Below are 22330 nucleotides of genomic sequence, written 5' to 3'. Positions count from 1 at the left end.
GTGCTACGGGGTGGTTAGAACGAAGCGGAAACTCGTCGGCATAAAGAAACAGGCTCATCTCAGTACTGCCTGTGTAGCAAGATGTATTACTGTTGTCTTCTCAATCCTGGGCAAAGCAGCGTGTTCAGAGGATGCCCAAGTCACCACAGAGACTGGTGGGAAAGCTGACGGGCTCTTGGTTAAATCCAGGAGAAAGGCAGTAGCCCAAGGGGTACTCAGTAGGAAATGCACTGGACTGGGGTCAGAAAACCTGAGAGCTGTACCTTGGCTGATTTTTGAAGGACTGACCCTGGAAATGTAATTCCCCCTCTCTGAGCTTCAGTTTTCTATGCAATGGCATAATTGATAAAGATGCTTTCTACAGCACCTTCGAGACGGAAAACCTAAACACATGCAAGTTATTTTTAAGCAGAAACTTAACTACAGCTATTCTTAGGCTCCCAACTAGAAGCTACATGTGACTTTGCATTTCCTGCTAACCACAGAGGTAAAATTTTCAGTTGTATGTTGTTCTTATGTTTCTTAGTAGCTACATGATGTGTTTACAAAACACAGCCACAACCACCACCACGACCCCACCAGCAATAATAGCAGCTGCAGCAACGGACACAACAGTAGCCAGGAAAGGGGCTAAGAACACATTCAGTGCACCTCATCCTCAGAGCAGCCCCTTGGGCAGGTACTCTTGTTGATTCTGTGACGCAGCTGAGGAAAAAATGGTGTTAGAGTAACAGACTAATGAACTTGCCTGAGGGACAGAGTGGGGACTTTAACCCAGTCTGTCCACCTCAAACCCTGTGCCCTAGACCACTCAGATGTCCAGCCAGGAGTGAACATTGGCATATGAAACTAAGTGTCCCTCGCAGGTGGTCCTTGAAGCACCCCCTCCCTGGGAAAATGACCTCTAAAGATATTTTTCATGGGAATCAGAGTCTTTTTCCCCCAGGAAAAAGGAAGTCACTAACTCCAGAGTAAGGAAAGCAGCCCCCTCCCTAAGGTGATGATTCAGTGGACAGACTTCCATCGGAGGAGAGAGGACCACAGGGACAAGAATGGCATGAGAAAAGGGCAGTTGCTCCACCTCCTCTTATCTGAGAGAAATTCCCCGCAGAAGTCCCTGACCCCTGCCTGACAGTGCTCAATGACCCTGACCATGAAAGGGTTCAAGGAGAATTACCCCAGAAGAAGGTCGGACAGAAGGGAGAAAGCAGCTGTGTGTACCAGCCCTACTTTGAAAGCATCTGTCGGGGACAAAGCCTCGTCCCTGTCGGGGACACAGAAAGATTCCTAAGACAGCTCCTGTCCTACAAGACAGGAGACAAACCCAGGCATGGCTAGCATTCATGAAAGACGCTAAGTGCCATAATGAAAGTCTCAACAACTTGCTTTGGGTGTAGAGTGGAGGGAGGATCAGACTCAATTAGCTCCAACACCGGGCACAAAGTGCTAAGTGCGCTAATGGAAGGAAACGCCGAGAGGTCTGGGAGCGCAGAGGGCTGGATTGATTCTGACTCAGGCTCTCACCGGCGCGGTGGCATTTGAGTGGGATCTTGAAGGATCGGAAGGAGTGGAAAAGGCTGTCAGGAAATTCTCCTCGTCACAGGAGAGTTGGTGTCAAGAGGAAGCCAGTTTGTCTATGTTTGCTTTTCTGAAGGCACGGTGCCTACAAACATGAAGTTGAAGTTCAGACTGACCTGGTTTTGACTCCCAGAGCTGCCCTGTCTTTGGGACCTGGAACCCTGATCTCTTCATCTGTCAGTGGAGGCCACAGTACCTTCTTCATGGGATTTCTCCGGGAAATAAAGAAATGAATGCATATGTTCAGCAAGGCAAGTGTCTAGTAAATGCTCAGTAAATGATAGCTTTTACTATCTGTGCTATTACTACTACCGTGAATAGTATCAGGCTCCTCTGGGTAACGTCTGAAGCTAAGCAGCCTCTGCTGGACATCAGAAAGCTTAAAAAACCAAGTGTAGCTACGTGTTTGCTGTCATCTGCCTTCACCGCATCTGCATTCTCCTCTCCCCAGGTCCTTGCAGAGTCAGCACCTTGACCTACTCTTGAAGCATAGTTGTTGGGTTTTGTGTTGTTTCGGTATTCTTGTCCATACAATAGACCAGATTATTATTTTGGTTTTTCACTTTCTTATTTGTGTGGTGAGGGTCTACACTGGAGGGTGCACTCCTTGAGGGATCGTTGGATCCAGTAGCAAATGCACAGGAGCCATTAGTCAGTTCCACAGGTAGAATCCTGTCTGCTCCACCGCCCAGCTTTGCTCTGTCTCCTGTCTGTCCCTCTGCTGCTGAGAATTATTAGGGAATGTTGGAACTGCAGGCAACTGCAGCCAAATCTTTTGTCCAACGAGGACCGTGAGGCCCAGAGACAGGAAGAAATCTGTCAAGTTCCAGCAGAGAGGCAGGCAGGGGAGGGCCTGTGCCCTGGATTCCAAGGGTAGTTGACTCACAGGCCAGTGTGCCTTGGATGCTTTCCCATGATCTTTCTGCCTTTGCTCTGGAGACTTGAGTTCTTTTGAGATCAGAGATGTGCTTCCTTCCCTCTCTTTCCCTCCCTCTCCCTCCCTCCTTGCTTTGAAGAAAGCCAGAAGCTTCGGTCCTCCTGGAGGCCCACATTGTACATGCAGTTCCTGATCCCACATGGCGTCCTCAGGACGCGTTCACGGCTCTGTGTACTGATGTGCAGCCTGCGCAGCCTGGGGCCCAGTTGACAGCTAGTGAGGTGGGAGGATGAAAACACTTTGAACTGCCTCGGCATTGAAGAGCGAAGGAGAGGCAGGTGGGAAACGGCCGTGATGACCGGCATTGTAGAGAGTTGATAAACATGAGGAGACTAAGGCTTTGCCTTTCTTCTTCCCCCGGGACTAAGCATAGAGATGCTCTGCTTCTCACTGGGCAGCTGTACTGAGTGGTGGTGACTGAGTCGAGGAGGATTCTGAAGCTGCAATGGCCCCATGAGAAAGAATCCTAGCAGTTGGACGGAGGTGACATTTTGCATGGATAAAGCGAGGACAGAGTGTATACGTTGTATTAGGCATTTCTGTCTTGGACTTTTGAAAACGTGCTTGTTCTTTAAGACGCTTATCTTAGAAGTCTGCCCTGGCCTCCCTCCTGAGGTAGGGGACATGCTATACTGCTACTGGAGGATTTATTTCCTTTTCTTCTTGTACAATTTTTATTAGTGGTGTGTGAGTGTGTCTCCATCACCGCATTAGAATGTTCCTCTTAAATTAGGGACTTTGGTTCTTATTTCCCCATACTGTATTATGATATGTTGCATCAAGGTGTTAACTATTCAGTGAATGTCATGGTGTCAGATACATTATAAGGTGATTTAGCATAGTGGTAAGGACTCACATTGTGGAAAGATAGACAAAGCTTTGAGTTCTTGCCCCACCATTAAAGGTTCTGTGACTTCCACCTATCTGTGCCTCTGTCCTTCTTTTATAAAATAATAGTAACAACAGCCCAGCCAGTGTGGCTCACTGGTTGACCGTTGACCCATGCACCCAGAGGTCACCAATTCGATTCTCGGTCAGGGTACATGCCCAGGTTGTGGGCCTGATCCCCAGTGGGGGGCGTGCAGGAGGTGGCCAATCAAAGCTTCTATCTCTCTCTCCCTCTCCCTTCCTCTCTTTCTAAAATCAATAAAGAAAAAATATAATAATAACAACAATATTAGTGTGTACCCTCTAGGGTTGTTACAGAGATTTTTTTTTTAAATTAACGAATCTAAAATGTGTAGTCTAGCTCCTAGCATCAAAGGGCTCAAGATATGCAAGAAACTATTGGTAATATTAAAAATTATCAACACTGCCATCATCATTATCATCATCATTTGATCATTGCTATTATTATACTGGTAACCAGGATCCCCAAATCTTTAATCAGTCCCTCTTTTTCCTTATATATGAGAGGGAAATATGCAAAGGAATACATTGACGGGGGGGAAAGCCTAATGTTTATTGCTATGTAGCTGTAAACCACAGACCGCACTGGGCTCCTGAGTTAGAGGACCCTGGAAGCTTCTTCCCCTGGGGCTCTCACCTAACCTTGGCTCTCTGGCTCTCCACACTGTGGGGACCAGAAAAGACCAACCCACAGCGGTGGGGGAGGGAGGAGAGTTTTGCCCAATGTCTCCAATAAGCAGGTTTCCACCGCAGATCTTCAGAGTCGAGGTTCCCTCTACTCTTGCTCAAAACAGCCCCAGGCCTGCACAGCACCCCAAAAACAATGGAGCAGAGATTCCATAGCTCTAGCAGCATGGCCTGTAACCGGCCTTGCTATCTCCATACCTGTCTTGGCGGAGGCATGGGAGAGAGGTCATCCTAAACCAACCAATGGCCTCAGGAAGGGGGTTAGGTAGTGGTGTGGCCATGGGAACGGTTGTTTTGTGTAGGGGCCCGAGGGAGGGCAACCATGTAATGTTCTAAGTGTGTGTAGAACCTAGGGAAGAAGTTAGACCTTGAAATATAGAAATACACAGCTAGTAGTAACAGAATTTGGATCTGGAAATGACCATGTTTACATAGTCCATGCCTACCCTCTTTTGATTTTATTAATACTCACCCGAGGATAACTTTTCCATTGATTTGTTTTTAGAGAGAGTGGAAGGGAGGAAGAGAAAGAGAGAGAGAAACATCTATGTGAAAGAGGTACAATGATTGGCTGCCCCCCGCATGCGATCTAACTGGGGCCTGGTATTGAACCCGCAACTCAGGTACGTGTGCTTGACCAGGAATCAAATCCGTGACCCTTTGGTGTGTAGGCCAACGCTCTAACCACTGAGTCACACCGGCCAGGGCAATGCCTATTCTTATACAGATGAGGAAACACAAGACTTTGCTTAAGGAGGGAGATGGTCCGCTCACTTGTTTACTCACATACTTGGCACTGACTGGGCCTCTCAGTGCGAAGACTGAGCTAAAATAAAGAGAAAGAGGCTCAGCCCTCACCAACATATAACCTGACAGAGGGGCAGATAATCAACAAGCCAACCATCAGAGGCAATGAAATCTCTCCTAACCAACTTCTACTTGATCATCTCTATCGATTGACCTGCATTCTCCGTTCTCTCCATAAACACCCCAGTGGACACCCCTGGTGGGCTGCAGGTTCCTGGTCGGTAGTCTCTTCTCTGATCAGCCCATATAGTTCTGCTCACACCAACTTTGTTGGGGGGCATACTAGGAGCCAACTCTGTTTCCAAACCTTTTTATACATCTGTGTTTTCATATATTTGGGCAATACAACAAAAAATTATATAAACTAGTGAAATACAAATGCAAAAAAGTTGTTTTATTTCTTTGGAAACTAAGTGAAATACTTTTGAAGGACTCAAAGATGCAGCACTAAAAATAGTGTACTATTAGGTGTAGGCGAGACAACACTGAAAGATTGGGGAAAAACACAAAAATCTGTACTTACATTTATTTTATAAATGTCTTCAAATTCCCACTACATCAAAAGATGGATAAATACATGTGCACTTAGGTATTTTAAGCTAAAAGAAAATACCTGTTATGAGACATTTTTTGGTGATTTTCTGTTTTAACCATCCTTTCCAAATCATCTAATTGCAGTCCCTGTTGCATCAGATAAGAGGGCTTCTACAGTAATTGCAACTTGAGTCAAGTGCTGTGAAGGAAACAGACTGAATGCTGACACAGAGAAGAGTGGATGACCTAACTGGGGTGGTCCTTGAAGGTCGGGAAGAAGCCAGCCAAGCAAAAGTGGCAGAGGAGTTCTAGGAGGAGGGACAGTGTGGGGCGTGGGGGAGGACTTGGAATGTTGGAGGAGCCGGGGAAATGGTGGACGAAGCCGTTCAGGTCAGCAGGGCTCAGGCTATGAAAACCTTAGAGGTCATGCAAAGGAGTGTAGACTTTATTCAGAGCATGATGAGAAAGCTCTGAGGGGACCCGATTTCCGTTTTCAAAAGAAGATGTGAAGGAGGTGTGGCTGTGGGAATGGGGAATGGGGGCGAGGTGGAGGCTGGGGTAAGGGACAGTGACAAGGGCAATGGGCACACATTATGAGCACTGCCGGAACCCTAGGCCAGGGTGGTGGAGGGGCTGGAAAGCGGGGGTGGTCGATACATTTGCAACATCTTCAGAAGGACTTAGACCCTTTTTTTTTTTCTTTAATCAGTCAGCATGACCAAACCTAACAGCTCATTTTTAAAAGGCATTCGTCATCTGATGGGGGGAAAACCCTACCAGAAGTCAAGCAACTTGGTGTCCCTGTTCTAGTTTGATATTTACTAGCTGTGCTACTCAGATAGAGCCTTTTAACCCTTGGAAGCTCATCTGGAGAAGGGAGTAATAATATCCTGTCCAGTTCACCTCATATTTTGATTGTACAATTTGAGTAAAATGATAGCTTATGTGTATATTATACATTATAATGAAGTCAGGACTTAGGTAATATCAAAGCAGGTAGGTCAGGTATTATCGCCCTTACTTCAAAGGGAAGCAAATCAAAATTTATTCAACAGTGTTTGAGCATCTATTATAAGATCGAGGTGAGTCTGTAAGACTTTAAGAACAAATTAGATCCAGCCCTGCCCTAAAGAAACTCAGTCTGATGAAGAAGACAGACATGAAAATGTTAATTTACAGAATTGCAAGGTAAGTGTAAGAGAGAAAGTACATCAGAAACTCAGAAAGGAAGTAATTACTTTTTTCTAGAAGGGTTGGAAGGCTGCTTGGGGTCTTGAAGGATGTGTAGAAGTTTTCCAGGGGTGGAGGGACTTTTCTGAGGAGTGCGCGCACAAGCATGCAAACCTGGAAGGAAATAGTTTGCCGTACAAGCAGTGTGGCTGGGACCTCTGGTATGTGATGGACTATTAGGAAATGCGGGAGAGGTGACTCGTACCAGTGAGGCTGTCCCACATAGCACTTTGTGGGTGCACTATGCCAAAGCAAGAAAACTGGCACATTATCTTCATGTTCATCTCTCCTCAAATGCTCTCACCTGTTCCACATTATGTTTGTGCCCGTGCCTTCTAGTCCCTCCTTCCTCACTGTTTAAATCTCAGCTTTCCCCCAGTCTTCACCCCCACCCATTCCTGGAACCCTTGACTTCAGCAAAGAGAACACCTCAGGACAGAGAGAAAAGCTATTGTTCTCAGCACTTCGTTTGGAATGCAAGGAGCCTGTACCATTTCTTAGCAGGAGCTATTTCATCCCAAGTTTTGAGAAATCTAGGGAAGGGAATCAAATTTTGGTACAAAGAGAACTAAACACCATTTTGGTACAAGGCAACTAAACACCAGGGGGTGGCGGGGAGTGTTACTGTGGAGAAGGCAGCAGGGCTTTCGCTGAAGACTCCGGGGTGGTGGAACTATCTGGGAGACCGGAGTGCCAGTCCCCGGGCTGAAGAGTATGCTTTCATGCCTTAACTCTCCCATCTGCGACACGGTAAGAAAACATACTTTTAGAGGCAGAAGAGCGTTAGAGCCAATTGAATCTCACTTCTTTTACAAATGAGGACATGAACTCCAATGAGGGGCAATAACTTGCCTGGGATCCTAGAAAGAACCAGCAGCTTCTTTGGTCATTCATTCCTGCGTTCGTTCCTGCGTTCATTCATTCCCTTCAGCAAATATGTTTTGGTGCCTCCGGAGTGACAGGCACTGTCCTAGAGGCTAGGACTGTATTGGAAGATAAAAGAGTCATGATCCCTGCCTTACTGGGGAAAATGTATACAAATGAATTAAAAATTGAACAGAATAAAGACAGAGATAAGCTATGATGAAAATAGGCAAGGTGCTACAAGAGATGTTAAAGGGGATGGATGTGCACTTTACAGAAAGCCTCTCTGAGCAGAATACTGGAGCTGAGACCTGAAGAATGGGGTTCGACCATGTAATGCGGGTTGGAAAAGCTTTCTAGGGGAGATCAGCTTGGGTATAAGCCCCAGGGCAAGAAAGTTGGGACTGTCCTGGCAGATAAAAATAAAGACCAGTGAGAAACCAAAGCTGAAGGGGGCGGGACCTGGGGGCCTGCTAGAAAAGATAGGCAGGGGGTGGAGCTTGCCGCCCCCTGTTGGAAAGGAAGGCAAGTACATGTTCACAGCAAGACTATTGGTTATGCATCGGATTCAAATGCGATGTGCTCAGCATGCTTTACTGAGACCGTGGATTAGAAGAGTAAGGAGGGGAAGTGTAGCTTTTCTTCTGTATCCACCTCTCATTTGGTTTGTGTTCAGCTCAGGAAATCAGCTAAGGGCAGAGGTCAGGAGTGAATTCAGATATCAGAGGAGGTTGGATCTGGCTTCTGATGGCATCATTTGGTTTTGAGATCTGAAACTTCTGGATTTCCACACCCTGATTTCACCCTTCCCTTCTGTCCTCTCACCTCCTCAGGGACACACCTCGCTGGAAGATTAATTTTACTGATTTGGGGCACCCTCAGGCTGTTCCTGTAGATCTTGGTAAAACTTCGCCTTGATTGACAAGTGCCAGTCAGGTTGATGGGTCTACCCTGCACTGTGGGCTTGCTGCTTTGCTTAGGAAAATCCATTTATATGTATGATTTTCATAGGGAAAATAGCAAATAAGAAACAGGACATTTTTTTCTCTCCCACTCACCCAGCAAACAGAATTAAGAGACCCCAAGGGAGAGTATGGCTTCATGTCATGAATGATTTACCTAGTGTTTCTTGCAGTAATGGTTCATTCATGAGTCCGCAGAAGTGGCTTGATGATGGGTGGAGAGGGGCTGAGGGGTGATGGCTGGGTCAGGGACAGAGGAGGCTATGGGCTGACCTCTCCCACAATTCTCTTCCCCTTGGCTAGCAGCCTTGCTTTTATTCATTCTGCTCTGGCTGGTTAGTGTGCTAGTTCCCCAAGGCCACATGGAAAGCAGCGCTAAGTGATATCATCTACCTGAGCTCTTTACTGAACCACTTTCTATCCCCAAATGAGGCTGAGTGAGCACTCACCCCAACCCTGGACTGTAGCTTTCCCCTCGGCCCTGGAAGCCACCTAACAATGAGCCCTGGTCTCAGTCTCACATCCAAGTCTAAGTCTTGTCCCAGCAGAGCCCCTCACCCCAGGCCCAGATCAAGCCCCTGACCCAGCACTCCCCTCATGTAGCTGAGCCTTTGCGTTAAAGGGGCCAGCCACAATGCTGTGAGTCCCCTCATACATATCCACTTTGAAATGAACCTCTGAAAGCACCTGCCTCTCAGGGCTGGGTCTCCTTTGCCATCAGCAGAACAGCCTTTAGCTGCAGGCACCGTCACAGTCTCCTGAGTACGAAGCTGACCAGTGCCTAGGAGAGGAAGCCTGGGGTTCAGAAACCCCCACCTACTTGTATATTGCTGTCTGTGTGGCAGACTTAGTTGGAGCCTGTCTGTGAGCATCAAGGTCCCACTGGCCCTTGTATACAAGCCAGCAAGCAATGGCCTTCAGTCAAGTTGGGACATCATCACCTGACTTTGAGTCTTAGGGTTCCTTTTCTTTGCCCGCCCACAGGATGAATCAATAATCAGAGACAACACAGAAAAACCACAGGATGTGAAAGAGGACGATAGGGGCCCACACTTGTCTCCAGCATTTCCCAGCCACATGATCCTTGGTTCCTCGTTCACACGTGGGCTCAAGGGTGATCACTCCTGCCCTACCTACCTTACTGGGCATTCACAAGAGAGAATGGACGTGAGATATTTGAAAAACATATAGTGCATTATGAGTTACTATTAACTCTCCCAAAATGTTAGTACGTGATCCCACTCACCATTCAATAGCAGAATAGCATAGAGTTGGAGTTGCACACGACAGCCCACAGGCCAAATCCAACCCAAAGCCTGTTTCTATAAATAAGGTTTTATGCTACAATTCAAGTTTCACACTCACTTGTTTACATATTGCCTTTGGCTGCTTTTCTGCTACAAAAGCAACATTGCCTAGTTCTGACAGAGACTATACGGCCCACAAAGCCCAAGATAATTATTATTTGGCCTTTCGCAGAAAAAGTCTGCAGACACCTGGCATTGAGACAGGCCCCTGGCAAAGGCTCCGAAGTTAGAACGCCTGTGTTTCTATTCTGAGTCTTCTACCTAATGGCTGTGTGACCTTGGCTGAGTGCAGTAGCCTCAGTTTTCTCTCTATAAAATGGGGATAATAACTGTATCCCTGCTCTATACGATTAAATTAGTAGTGAATGAGTAATTCGTGTAAAGCACTTAGCAAAGGCCCCGGCACAGCAAGTGCCCAGTGTCGGCTGGCATTGTTCTCCAGGGAATGGAAGGTCTGGTTTGTGCTGATAGACTCCAGGGGACAGAGTAGAGTAGTTCAAGGCACAGGCCAGGGAGTGAGACGCACCTGGATTCTGTCGCTTAACACACGAATGACTTGGGGAAGGTTAATTAATCTCCCTGAACTTCAGCTTCCTCATGCATGAAATAGAAAACATATATATGTATATATGGTTGTTGTAGGAGTAACTGATAAAATGCATGTGAAGTGCCTAGAGCCAGAATTGACACATAATAAACATTCAAATGGTGACATAACTATAATAATGAAGAAGAATAGTATTTTTCCCAGCCACCCAAAATAGATAGGTAGTAGGAAGTCTCCAGTACTTTGATTTCATGTGAGGTCAGAGGCTAGTGATACCCTGGACACCAGGTTTTGCTATATTCCAAGCACATGTAAATTAAACAGACTTAAAGTGGAGTTGGTCAGATAGCTCTTAGAAGTCTTTTTTTCCTAGGCCCGTAGGCTCTCAAGACCAGGTACCTTTTTAGCACTAACCATCTATGATCCAATGATTGGTCTGGGGTTAAGTGATAGGCCAACGAGGGAGCACACACATATATACATGTGTGTCATCATAGAAAATATCTCCAAAAGATCCTCTTCCCATAACACTGCATGGTACACAGTGCTAAGTAGTTTGCTCTGCAGGGTGAACATGACCTTGTTCTAACCCATCCAACATCGTAAGGGTTGAATCATGCAACGGGATTTAAACCTTGTTGCTGAGGGAGCACTGGGTAGAGGGATGGGGTGTTGTGAATGGAACGCTTGAAGGTTGGCTGAGCTTCAGATGCCAGCCTAAGAGACAGCTCTCATTCCCGGTTGGTCTGAGATCACGGGGAGGGACAGAGTTCAGTGGGTTGCAGCACAGTGGCAGTTGGGGGCGGGGTATTGCATACCCCCAAACGCATGGTTGCTAGGGTCAGCCTACCTGAGGAGACTGCAGGACAAGTAACATCACTGAGCATTTATGTTTATTTCCTACTCAGCTCTGTGTAGGATTCTGCACGTTGTACATACCAAGAAAAAATGATAAAGTTGGAGGGCCTCTACCTTCAAGGAAGCTTATACACTTCCACTGCAGGTGAAAAGATATAAATACACAAAAAGTCACTTGATAATATAAATAAAAAATGAGTCCATTCAATTCGAGAAAAGCCTTGGAAGCAAGATGGGGTCAATTGTCAAGAAAATTATCAATTGGTCAATATTAGCTAGATCATCTACCTGTTCCAAAAATATCGTGTAGTCATTGCGCCATGCCCTCTCAGGATTGTCAAGGATAATACAAGCTTTTTGAGGGCAGAGGTATCATCTGTCTTATTCACCACTCTGTGCCACGGTGTCTAACCAATGGCAGACAGGCAACAATGACTGGATTACATACAGCTCCTTACTTAACATGTTTAGAAATATATGATATTTATGGAGCTTCCAACATGGTCTTGGGCTTTGTCTTATATTATAAAATATTAGCAAAAAGAAATGCCCCAAGAAGTTGCTGGTTCAGGGCACATGCCCAGGTTGTGGGCCCAATCCCCAGTGGGGGGCATGCAGGAGGTGGCCAATCCATGTTTTTGCTCTTCGATGTTTCTATCTCTCTCCCCCTCTCCCTTCCTCTTTCTCCAAAATCAATATATATATATATTTTTTTTAAAAAAAAAAGAAAAAAGAAAGAAATGTAGCAGACATCTGTTAGTTTGATATGTAGTTAGTATCCATCCATCCCCTTTCATAGCGCCTTTATTTTATTTTATCTGGCTGCCATCTGAATGAGACACTTATCTCATCTTAGGAGGATAGTTAACGACTTGCTCTGTCTTCCCTTGACCAAGGGGTGAACCTCGCCCTGCGCCGGGCCAGTCTGGAGCTGTATGGAACAGTTATCACTAATGGCTGCAGCATTGGTGACACTCTGAGGAGACCGTGAGTGAAATCCTGACTCTAGATCCTCAGAGCTGTTACAACCCCCATCTCCTCTAAGGTCCTTTTATTTGTTTTAAAACACTGGGGGTCCCTCATATCTTTCTAACAAACTTCTTTTTGCCTTAAGTTAGCCTTTTTGACTTCTGTTCTTGCCACCAACAAAGCCACGTTAGCAAAGCATGAGCACTAGATAAAAACTGATGAGGCACACACTTCTACGGGCACCTACAAGAACAGAGACTGAGAGACGACCGCGGGTGGTGGCGAGGGACGAGAGCATCACGGAGGAGGTGGGATTTGAGCTGAACCTTTACGGAGTGGAGAGGATTTGGAGGGGAAAAGGCAGGAGGTCGGTGCAGGCTGAAACAAAGACATGAGTCAGGGCCCAGAGCCTAAGGTGAGCTTAGAAATAGCCAAGGAACAGCAGTATCTACGCCACAGCCCAGGGAACTCCCAGACTGTCCCATGTTGGTGGTCCCGTCACACGCAAGTCAGAAGGTGTTTCCTTTCCCGTTTTCCAACCGAGTGAGTCAGCAACCTCACCCTGTACGGTGTCTCTCCCCCACTGATGTGAGCCGCTGGTTGTTAGAGCCGAACATTCTGGTAAGAGCAGCTCGAACTGATGTCCCAGAGCTCCAAGGACACCAAGGGGCACAGGAAGCGCCTTGGATACTCGGAGTTGCACAGCGCTTTCCCTCACCTTCATCTTCCTGCTTTTCTTCTTTCTCCTGTGCTACCTCCACACTGGTCTTTCGGTTTCTCCAGCTCGTCAATCTTTTCCTGGGCCCGGTAAGAGCGTGGACTTTCTGTTTCATCTGCCTGGAACTGTTTCCTTGGCCCTTTGCCTGGCCAGCTGCTTCTGTGGTCCATTCCTCTGCTCCAATGTGAGTGCCGCGGAGAGGATCCCCCTGACCATCTTGTTCTAAGTGGCCCTGCCAGTCTCTCTCCCGTCATCCATGTTATTTTCTTTGTAACACTTAACAGTATCCAAAATGATTTTGTTAGTTTGTATGTCACCCCTCTCCCCTCTCTAGAGCCAAAGCTCCAGGATAGCAGGGACTTGTCTTGTTACCCAGTGTTACAGCCCCCTGGTACCACCTGCTGCCAAAGACCTACTATGTGCTCAGGTAACATGTTAGATGGGTGGATGAGTAGATAGGAGAGGAGAGAGAGAAAATCCCCATCTGTACAACTACAGATCCCGGATTAGTATAAAAGTTATATTAGAGGTCGTTCATACACAACACACATACAAAAAGAAAAGGTTTGAAAAACATTGCATTAGTATAGACTCCACGGTCCAGATGGGGGGAAATGCAGACCAGATGGCCCCAGATTAGCTTGTTTGAATTCAACTTTCCAGAACCGTGCCAGGCACTTGCAGAGTTTTACAGTAGAAGTTACAATCTATCGGTCTGTCTGTCCTTCCCCTGCTCCTGGTGTCACGTGTTAGCCCACAAGATGAGTCTAATTCCAGGACCAGCGAGCCCAGCTTTAACCTAATGCACAGCCTCATACGGAGCGCCGCACCTGTGGCGTTCAGAGCCTGGTAATTAACACTCGTGTTCCATAACACGTGCACAGGTCTGAGCAGGAGAGACGACTCCTCTTCTGCGCCTCCCCTTGCCGCCATGCCCCAACGGGGCTCCTGGGTGGAGACAGGCCCAGGAAAGCTGGGAGGGGTCTAGAGCCAAAGTGAAATGCCACATTGACACATGGTACACTGGTTTGACTTCTGCACTGCCGGCAAGGACCTGGACAGTCTGGTCCCCACCCACCTCCGACTTTGTGCCACACCCCTTCTCCAGCAATAGTGGTCTTTCTGGGGTTTCTCAAAGGCCCCCTCCTCTCTCTCACACCTCATTGCCTTTGGGGAAACTGGTCCTGCCACCTGGAATTTGACACAGGGGCTTAGCATTGTGTCTGGCTTATGCGGAGTGTTCAGTAAACACGGGCTATCGTAATAGTTTTGACCACTTATTCTACAGTTAACCCCCTTGTTACTCTCTCCAAATCCCCTTCCTTTCCCCTGTAAAATGTGCCGACTGGGTCAGCCCTGTGAAGACAGGAAGCACATCTGTCTCGTGCTATCACTGTGTCCCAATTTTCTGGCAGTGCTGTTACTGCTGCTCAATGAATATTTGTTGAGTTTAACAAATTACTAATAAGGTTTTATATAGTAAATGACAGGGAAGCCCTGGACATGTCTGAGAATTTATTTAAAATCCTCGTGATGTTGTTTAGGGGGAGATGGGGACAATTTGTATCTAGTATGATTATTCGTTGCGTGTCAGTATTAGATCTCGAATGCAAGAAGCTATCACAGGATGGAGAGGGGCACTTTTAGTGTCCTCCGAGTGACAGAAATAAGGCACATTTGATGTCACAAGGTTAGAGTCAGATGAAGAATGTCATTCTCACCAGTAAGGATGCAATGATCCGGGGACGGGGGTAAAGGTGTAAATGTCCTCCTAACCACCCCCACACTTTCTGTCTCCCTCCCCAACATGAAGCTGTCCTGTCGTCTCATTATCCACTATTTACACGGAGGCTGCCGCAGTTCCAGGGACTGAGCCAGGAACCAAGGAGAAATGTCTGTGCGAGAGGCCTTAACTGAAGTGATAATGAAAGGGAGTTGCTCATCCAGGGGTTCCCTCCCTGGGAGAGAGCTGTCAGGGCCAGGGCCGGGACTGGGAGATTTATTGATACTAAGTGGATGCTGCCTTACCTGGGAGTGATTATCAAAGCGGTTTGGGTGAGCCGGGGAGGATGGCACAGCCTGCACTGCGCAGTGCATGGGCTTCCCTGCCCTCCCCAGGCCCTGCCTCCTGCCTCCCCAGCAGGGAATTCCTGGCCTCGTTTTTGACTTGCTCTGATTTTTGGACACATTCTGCCACAGCCTATCTTGTAGGCAGGGACCTCGGCATCTGACACGTTGGCAGGGTTCCCTGAATGTGCTGTGTCTTCTCTCTCTCTGCCGGCCTTTGCTGCCACCGTTCCTTCTACCTGGAGTCCCCTTTATGCACACGAACTGCCCCGTACCCCCTTTTCCCGGCTGGTCCCTGCCAATCTTTCAGTGTCAAAGCCGGCGTACCCTCTTGGAGGCCTTCTCTGAGGTTACGGAAAGTTGGTGTTAGGTGTCCTGGCCGGAGCCCTGAACTCATCCTACTTACCCCACAGTGTGACTGCCCGATTACCTGTCCCTCTTGCCCATTGCCAAGGTGACAGTCCCGGAGGTCATGGCTTGCCTAGTTTGCCCTTGAATCTACAATGCCTAAGGAGTAGTAGGTGTTGGATGCCAAGTTGTGGATGGGTGGACAGACAGAGGGATGGGCTAGTAAAACGAATGTGGCCTATATGCGCCCCAGGATTCCCAGCGGACGCATGAGCATGCCGCTCCGTTTTGTTCTATTTTAATATCCATAGACCCCAATGCAGTAACGCTTCCCCCTCTGGCGTTAGGGGAGGGCAGGGTGCTGCCTGAGAGAATCTGATAGAAACCAAAGCTGAGCCAGGTGCTAAGACTTTTCCTTCCAACACTGTGGAAGGGGGAGGAATATCACGGAGGTGAAGAAGTTTGGATCTTGCTCTAGTCTGGGGCCTCACTTTCTCAATTTGTAACCTGCCTCACAGGATGAAGGGAGTGAATGCAAGGACATGTCCTGGGCACAGTGTCTGGCACGTTGCAGGTGCTCAGATGTCAGCTCCTAATGTTCCCTCTCCGAGGGGCTACATGCAGCACCGCAGTCTGCAGGCGAGGGTACCAGGCCCGTCCACCTGATTCAGCAGCAGCGAGCGTCTGGGACGAGTCCAGCGCACAGCGGAGGCCCGAGGCTGCTTTGAACAGCCCCATGTCTTCCCTCCTGCTGGTCGTATAGAACAAGCAGTCTCCACCTCTAGCCCCTTTCGGATTCGCTGCCTCTCATCTACTGTCTACTAGGTAACGAGCTCACACAGCGGCTTCAACACTGTGTCTTAAATAAAACCCGAGACTTTGAATGCACTTCGATTTAGTGCTAGGGTTTTATCACGGTCAGATCCAAGAGCTCACAGTCTTGATCGGATTTTCGAGTTCGAACAGGAGGGCCAGAGGCTGATCAGTGTTTGACCAGCAAATAACTCAAGTATTGTCAATCAGTAAACATTGTTCAATTAATTAGACTGGAGTCTAGAATGTTGGAGCTGGAAGAGACATTAAATACTATGGAGTCCAAACTATCTTTTTATAGATGGGAAAACTGAGGCCCAGGAAGAGTGTGGAATTTGCTTGAGGCCATGTATGTACTGTGTTGTGATAAAACTAAAAAGAGGATCCTCCAAGGCCTTCTGGTATCTTATCTAGTACTTTTTCTACAAGACCGTGTTATCTCTTCATATTGAATATTTATTGTGACAGAGTCACAGAAATGCCTTACAACTACCAGTTACACTTTTTGTCATCGAATCAATGGCTATTCTCCCATGGGCCTTGGGCCTATGGATTCCTCTCTCTCTCTCTCTCTCTCTCTCTCTCTCTCTGCTCAGGCTTAATTGAAATGAGGAGCCAGATTGAAGGTCAGATGCTGAGTAACTCCAGGGACCAGACTCCACTTGAGTTACTCCAGGCCAGGCTACTTCCCAGCCATGCTCTTTTAGGGAGCTGTGGGTGAATGTACCCAGTTAGCCTCAGAGGGAGATCATCTGAGGGGAGAAAATCCTAGCCTCTGGTGTGCGGAAGATTTGATTACGACTACTTGCTCTGACGTCTCCCACCCCGTCTCATCCTTCCCTCCTCCACTCTTCAAGTTCTAGCAAGAAGGGCCAGCTGTGAGGCCCCCCGAGACCCACCTAAAGGTGTAAAACCAACTGGGTGGCATGAGGGAATAGATCTGGAATGTGCGATTTCTATCCCACAGGGTGCTGTTTCATTGCAGCAAGGGGAGAAGAGACCCTAAAATACCGTGGAGAGCATGTTATAATAATTATTTTAACAGGGTTTACGTGCTCCCTTTATTCCCTTTACCCAGTCAGATGGATTATGCTTTTTGACAAATCTATATTTAACATGGGCAGAGTAATATACACTGTCTGCTTTCTGGTAGAGAAATCCATATTTATGAAAATCTTGATTCTGGCAATTATAATAGACATTTAATGACAATGCCGATTGTCTGCTGTGAGCAGATAGAGTCCTTATTAGGGTGAAAGAGAGAATAGTGCAAGTGGTGAAGGATCCACAGCTCCTTTAGAGGAGCAGAAGGTCCAGGGTGACCCAACAGTCATCTCTGCTTGGGCCCAGCTCCTCCTCATTCCCTACAGTGAGTCACGTGACCCTCTCATCATCCATTCATTCAACAAATATGTACTAAGCACCTACTATGCCCCAGTCATTCTCCTGGCTTTGGTGCACAAATGAGACTCCTGTTTGGGGGAAATAAACATTGATCCAAATGGCCACAGGAATATACTAGTAAAGAAAATGATTTCAAATAATAATTAAACTATGAGAAATAAGATAGGGTGATGTGATATTTACTAGGGGGTGAGGTGAGGGGAGGGGAGAGGAACCGTTTAGGAGAGATGATAAAGGAAGACCTATTCCAGGAGGTGAGATTTGAACTGAGACACAGCTGAAAAGGAGTGACCCTAGCAAAGACGATGGGGAAGAACATGGGAGGCAGAGGATGCAACAGTTACTGTGATCTCTGGGGCAGGATGAGCTCCGAGCCCTGAGAAACAGAATGAAGGCCCGTTTGAGCAGGGAGCAAGGTTTGGTGTGAGGTAGGAGGGGTCAGGGGGGCAGGTCATTCAGCTCTGAGTCATGGTCACATGCTTGGGGATTTTTTCCCTGTGTGTACAATGGAAAGCCTCAAAACTTTTGAGAGGTTTTGCACAAGGAAGAGAAACAATGTGTTTTGTTATGCTTTGTTCTGTTTTGCTTTGTTGTGTTTGATTACAAAGATCCCTCTGGCTTCTGGGTAGAAAATGGATTTCATTGATGAAAACAAAATGTCATAAAGCTACAGTCCATAAGTAGCAACTTCAGATACCAGGAGGGCCTGGGAGTGGGTTAAGAACTGGCATTCTGCCCTGGCCGGTTTGGCGCAGCGGTTGGAGCGGCGGCCTGCGGTACTGAGAGACCCGGGTTCGGTTCCCGCTAAGGGCACATACCTCGGTTGCAGTTTGTCCCTGGCCCTGGTTGGTCGTGCAGGTGGCAGCCACTCGATGTGTCCCTTCACATCGATGTTTCTCTCTCTCTCTCTCCCTCTCTCTCCCTCCCGCTCTATCTGAACAAAAAAAATGGAAAAATGTCCTCGGGTGAGGATAAAAAAAAAGAACTGGCATTCCAGGAGGTTCTGGTCTCAAACAGTGGTCAGTCCATGGCCTAGGCACCTTGATAGGTAGTGAATACCCAGGACTAGAAGTATGCAAACAAGTGTTAATGACCACCTGCCAGGTTTCCTGTATATGGCATGCTGGTTTCAGTGGAGGTTGGACGGATGACTTGTGTTGTTCAGTTGACATCTTTAACAGACAATTATCAAGCCCACATATCTAGCGACTGACTGAAAACTGAGACACACAGGAGGCAACTGGGTACCAGTGTTGATTGCATTTTTTAGTGCAGCATGACCCAACGGTTCTTCAATAACAAGTTAAAAGTATTCACCAACAAAGGGTCGTGGGAAAAAAATATATTTGACAACATCTGGGTTAAAGTTGAACAGGATTCTTCTCAATCTTTTTTGTTGTTGTTGTCAATACTTACCAGAGGATATTTTTTCCATTGATCTATAGAAAGAGTGGAAAGGAGGGATGGAGAGAGAGAGAGATACATTGGTGTGAGAGAGACACATCAATTGGTTGCCTCCCACAGGTGCCTCAACCAGGGCTGGGGATCGAACCTGCAACCCAGGTACGTGACCAGGAATCAAGTCCATGACCCTTCGGTGCACAGGCCAGTGCTCTAACCACTGAGCTGCCAGCCAGGGTCCTTCACAATCTTTTACATAGTTAGTGTGCAGTATGAGCCTCCAAGATGAAGACAAGTTATGCATCATTTCTAAATTTATCTGACCAAATAAACCTTTTGTTTTTTAAAAAGCATCTGTGAGAATAAGGTGTCATGGAACACATTTGGACAAGTCTTCTGGAGCATAATTTGAGGCCCCACATACAAGGCAAAGAGGGGCACGCAAGCAGGTGACGTGGTAAAGAGAGCAAAGGATTGAAGGACATTAACTTTTAGCTTTAAAAAGGAAATGATACTTCCAAAGTCACGGGGGTCGTGATGCAGACTCAATAGTCTAATATATGTGAAAATGAAACAGAAAAATTACTCTAAAGAGTGTTAATGTGATGAGGAAGACTCATCTGCTTCACCATTCATACTGGGAGGTCATTTTCAGGCATTGGGGATGGTGTTGGGGGTTGGTCACCTGGCTGGGTAAAGACTGTGAACCCCTCATTCTGTATCATATATTGAGCTTTAACAACAGAAGATGATTACCAGAGTGGGGAGAAGGTGTAGGGAGGATGAAGTGGGTAAAGGGGGTCAAATATAGGCAATGGAAGGAAACTTCCGGCAGGGATCACAGAATACAGTACATAGATGTCAACTCATATTGGTGCACATGTGAACAGTAGATAATGGTATTAACCAATGTTACCAGAAAAAATTAATAAAAAAAGAAGAAATAAAAAATGAGAGCAACCTTATATATTTGGTTAAAAATTAGTTTGTAATATTAGTTCCCTGGGAAGGGCCTACGTTATTCTAGCCATCTCAGAAGCGGCTCGTCAGTGTTACCAGTAACCAAGGCTGTTCCTCCACCTCAGAACTGACAGTGGCATTTGTCTGTCGGTCAGCCCTGCCTTCCATGTTTGCTTGTTCCTCGTGCCTCTGGTTTTAGCTCCACGTTCTTTTCATGTGCATCATTTGCTTCACACAGGAGCTTTTCTTATTTTCTAGTGAGCTTATTCATCATAAAAATGGTTTATTTTAATAAACTCAGCTTCTGTTTGGAAAATAATTAAATAAAAAATAAGCTCGGTAACCAACTGACCTGGAATTTGAACGCATGACTTCTGTTTTTCATTGTATTCTCACTAGCAGAGTAACTGACTCAACCCAGAATCGGTAACTGCTCTGGGACCTTACAATATGGTTCCTATGGAGATGTTCACACAGCTAAGCTATTACTATGGCTGGTACACTAGGGCGCCTGAAACATCAGTGAGCAGGATGTACAGACACAAAACGCACATCAGCGGAGAAACGTACTCCGATAGCTAAGGGTAGGCTGGGAAAATCAACACTTATTTTCTTAAACATGAATCGGCAGCAAGCTGGCAGACCTCTTTCTTCCTGTAGCATCCTTTTCTGCTTTACCTGAAAGTGATGGACCGTGTCATGGAAAAATCACTGGATTGAGGTCAAGATAGCTCCCTAACTCACATGGCCCAGCTGTGCTAGTTGGACATGTTCCTTAAGTTTCTGGGCCCTGGTTGTCCTCTTTAAGAGGTGACCAGTGGTCCCTTTCCTACCTCGGTGAGATGGTCATAGACATAAAGTGAGAGAACATATGAAAATACTTTGTGCACATTTATACCTAATAACCATGATGACATTGGGCATGGACTTGGCACCTAATAAACACTGAATTCGATGGAGAGGTGTTTGGGTTGCACAGAGGAATGGGTGAGTGGGATACATAGATGGGTAGAATAGATGGGCAGCTGGATGGATTGGTGGGTTGAAAGGATGAATGGATGGATTGGTTGGTTGGATAGGTAGATGGCTAGATGATGGGTCAGATGATGGACTAGTAAACGGATTCATTTTGGAGTGACTTGACAGCTTATTTGCAATATCTTCTATCCATTAATCCTTCTCTTCTCTTCCAGTCTGTTCCCAGTTCTCCAAAGGAGTCTATGCCATCTTTGGGTTTTATGAACGGAGGACCGTCAACATGCTGACCTCCTTCTGCGGGGCCCTACATGTGTGCTTCATTACGCCAAGCTTTCCCGTTGACACATCCAACCAGTTTGTCCTTCAGCTGCGCCCAGAGCTGCAGGATGCCCTCATCAGTATTATTGACCATTACAAGTGGCAGAAATTTGTCTACATTTACGATGCTGACCGGGGTAAGCCAGGGACCAGGAGAGGGAGACTGCTGAAAGCTGGAGAGAAAACTACCAGCAGGAAGAAAAATGATGCCTTCTTGCCTCTCCGAGAAGCATTGGGGAAATATTCCAGAAATGCTTTATTTCTATGGACTGATTTTCCGGTGGCTGATCTCTAACTCATAGTGTGGAAACACATCCTTTGAGAGAGTAATCCTCTTAAAGCACTGTGTCTCTCTACAGCTCGCCAAGCTTCCATGGCTCCTGAGTCCAGACTTAAAGTCCAAGGACCTCAGTTGGACAGCTTATGGCTCATGTCAAGGATGTTAGGAGCATAAACATGAGTCAGACAGAGCTGGATTGAATTCTGTGTTCTCTTCTCTCCAGCTGTTTGGCTTTGGGCAAACACTCTGCCTCACTTTAACCATTCATGTAACAGGGATAAAATTCTCTATGCCTTCATTTCCTCATCTCTATCTCATAACTAATCTCGACCTTACACCTAATCTCTACCTCCTAAGGTTGTCGTGGGGATTCAATGAGAGAATGACTACAGAGTGCTTGTCAGTATCTGAAACAGAATAAATGCTCAAAGTCCTATATAAGTTAGCTTCTGTGATCATCATCACCACCACTATCATCATGTACCCTCCTAGGCCTTTCTAATTCTGCCTCCACCTAAATTTTGAATTTTACATCACATTCTCCTCATGTTTCCTATACTGTTTTCTTCTCTGAGTCTTTACTTTTGCTGTTCCCATTTTCTGGAATGCTCTTCCATCTCAAATCTACATATGCAAATCCTTCCTCTCTTTTCCAGCCTGCTCGACTACCACTTTCTCTAGTTCCTGATCCTTACATGGGAACTCTGCTCTTTTTTCTAACTCCTATGGTGGTTCTATTGCACTTCCCCGTGTGTACTAAATAGCTCAAAAGAACTCAGTTCTTATAGGTACAAGTAAATAAATGGTTCATGCAAAATCTAGAAACTGAGAAAGGGGGTATTTCTTTCCTGAGC

At 46.6% G+C, this 22330-nt stretch overlaps 1 protein-coding gene across 2 annotated transcripts in view; it reads left to right on the top strand.

Annotated features, from left to right (window-relative positions):
• The window catches only part of GRIA1 (glutamate ionotropic receptor AMPA type subunit 1), a 306836-nt gene that overhangs the window by 128934 nt on the left and 155572 nt on the right, over window positions 1-22330 (top strand). For both annotated transcript variants that reach the window (XM_036240090.1, XM_036240091.1), the window contains exon 3: window positions 21094-21333. In XM_036240090.1, coding sequence (XP_036095983.1) covers window positions 21094-21333 — 240 coding nt within the window. The remainder of the gene's footprint in view (window positions 1-21093; window positions 21334-22330) is intronic.

The sequence above is a fragment of the Molossus molossus genome, unplaced genomic scaffold (assembly GCF_014108415.1).
Source record: "Molossus molossus isolate mMolMol1 unplaced genomic scaffold, mMolMol1.p scaffold_m16_p_4, whole genome shotgun sequence".
Classification (NCBI taxonomy): Eukaryota; Metazoa; Chordata; class Mammalia; order Chiroptera; family Molossidae; genus Molossus; species Molossus molossus.
Note: the sequence above shows the minus strand (reverse complement) of the source record. Positions and strands in the feature narration are given on the sequence as shown.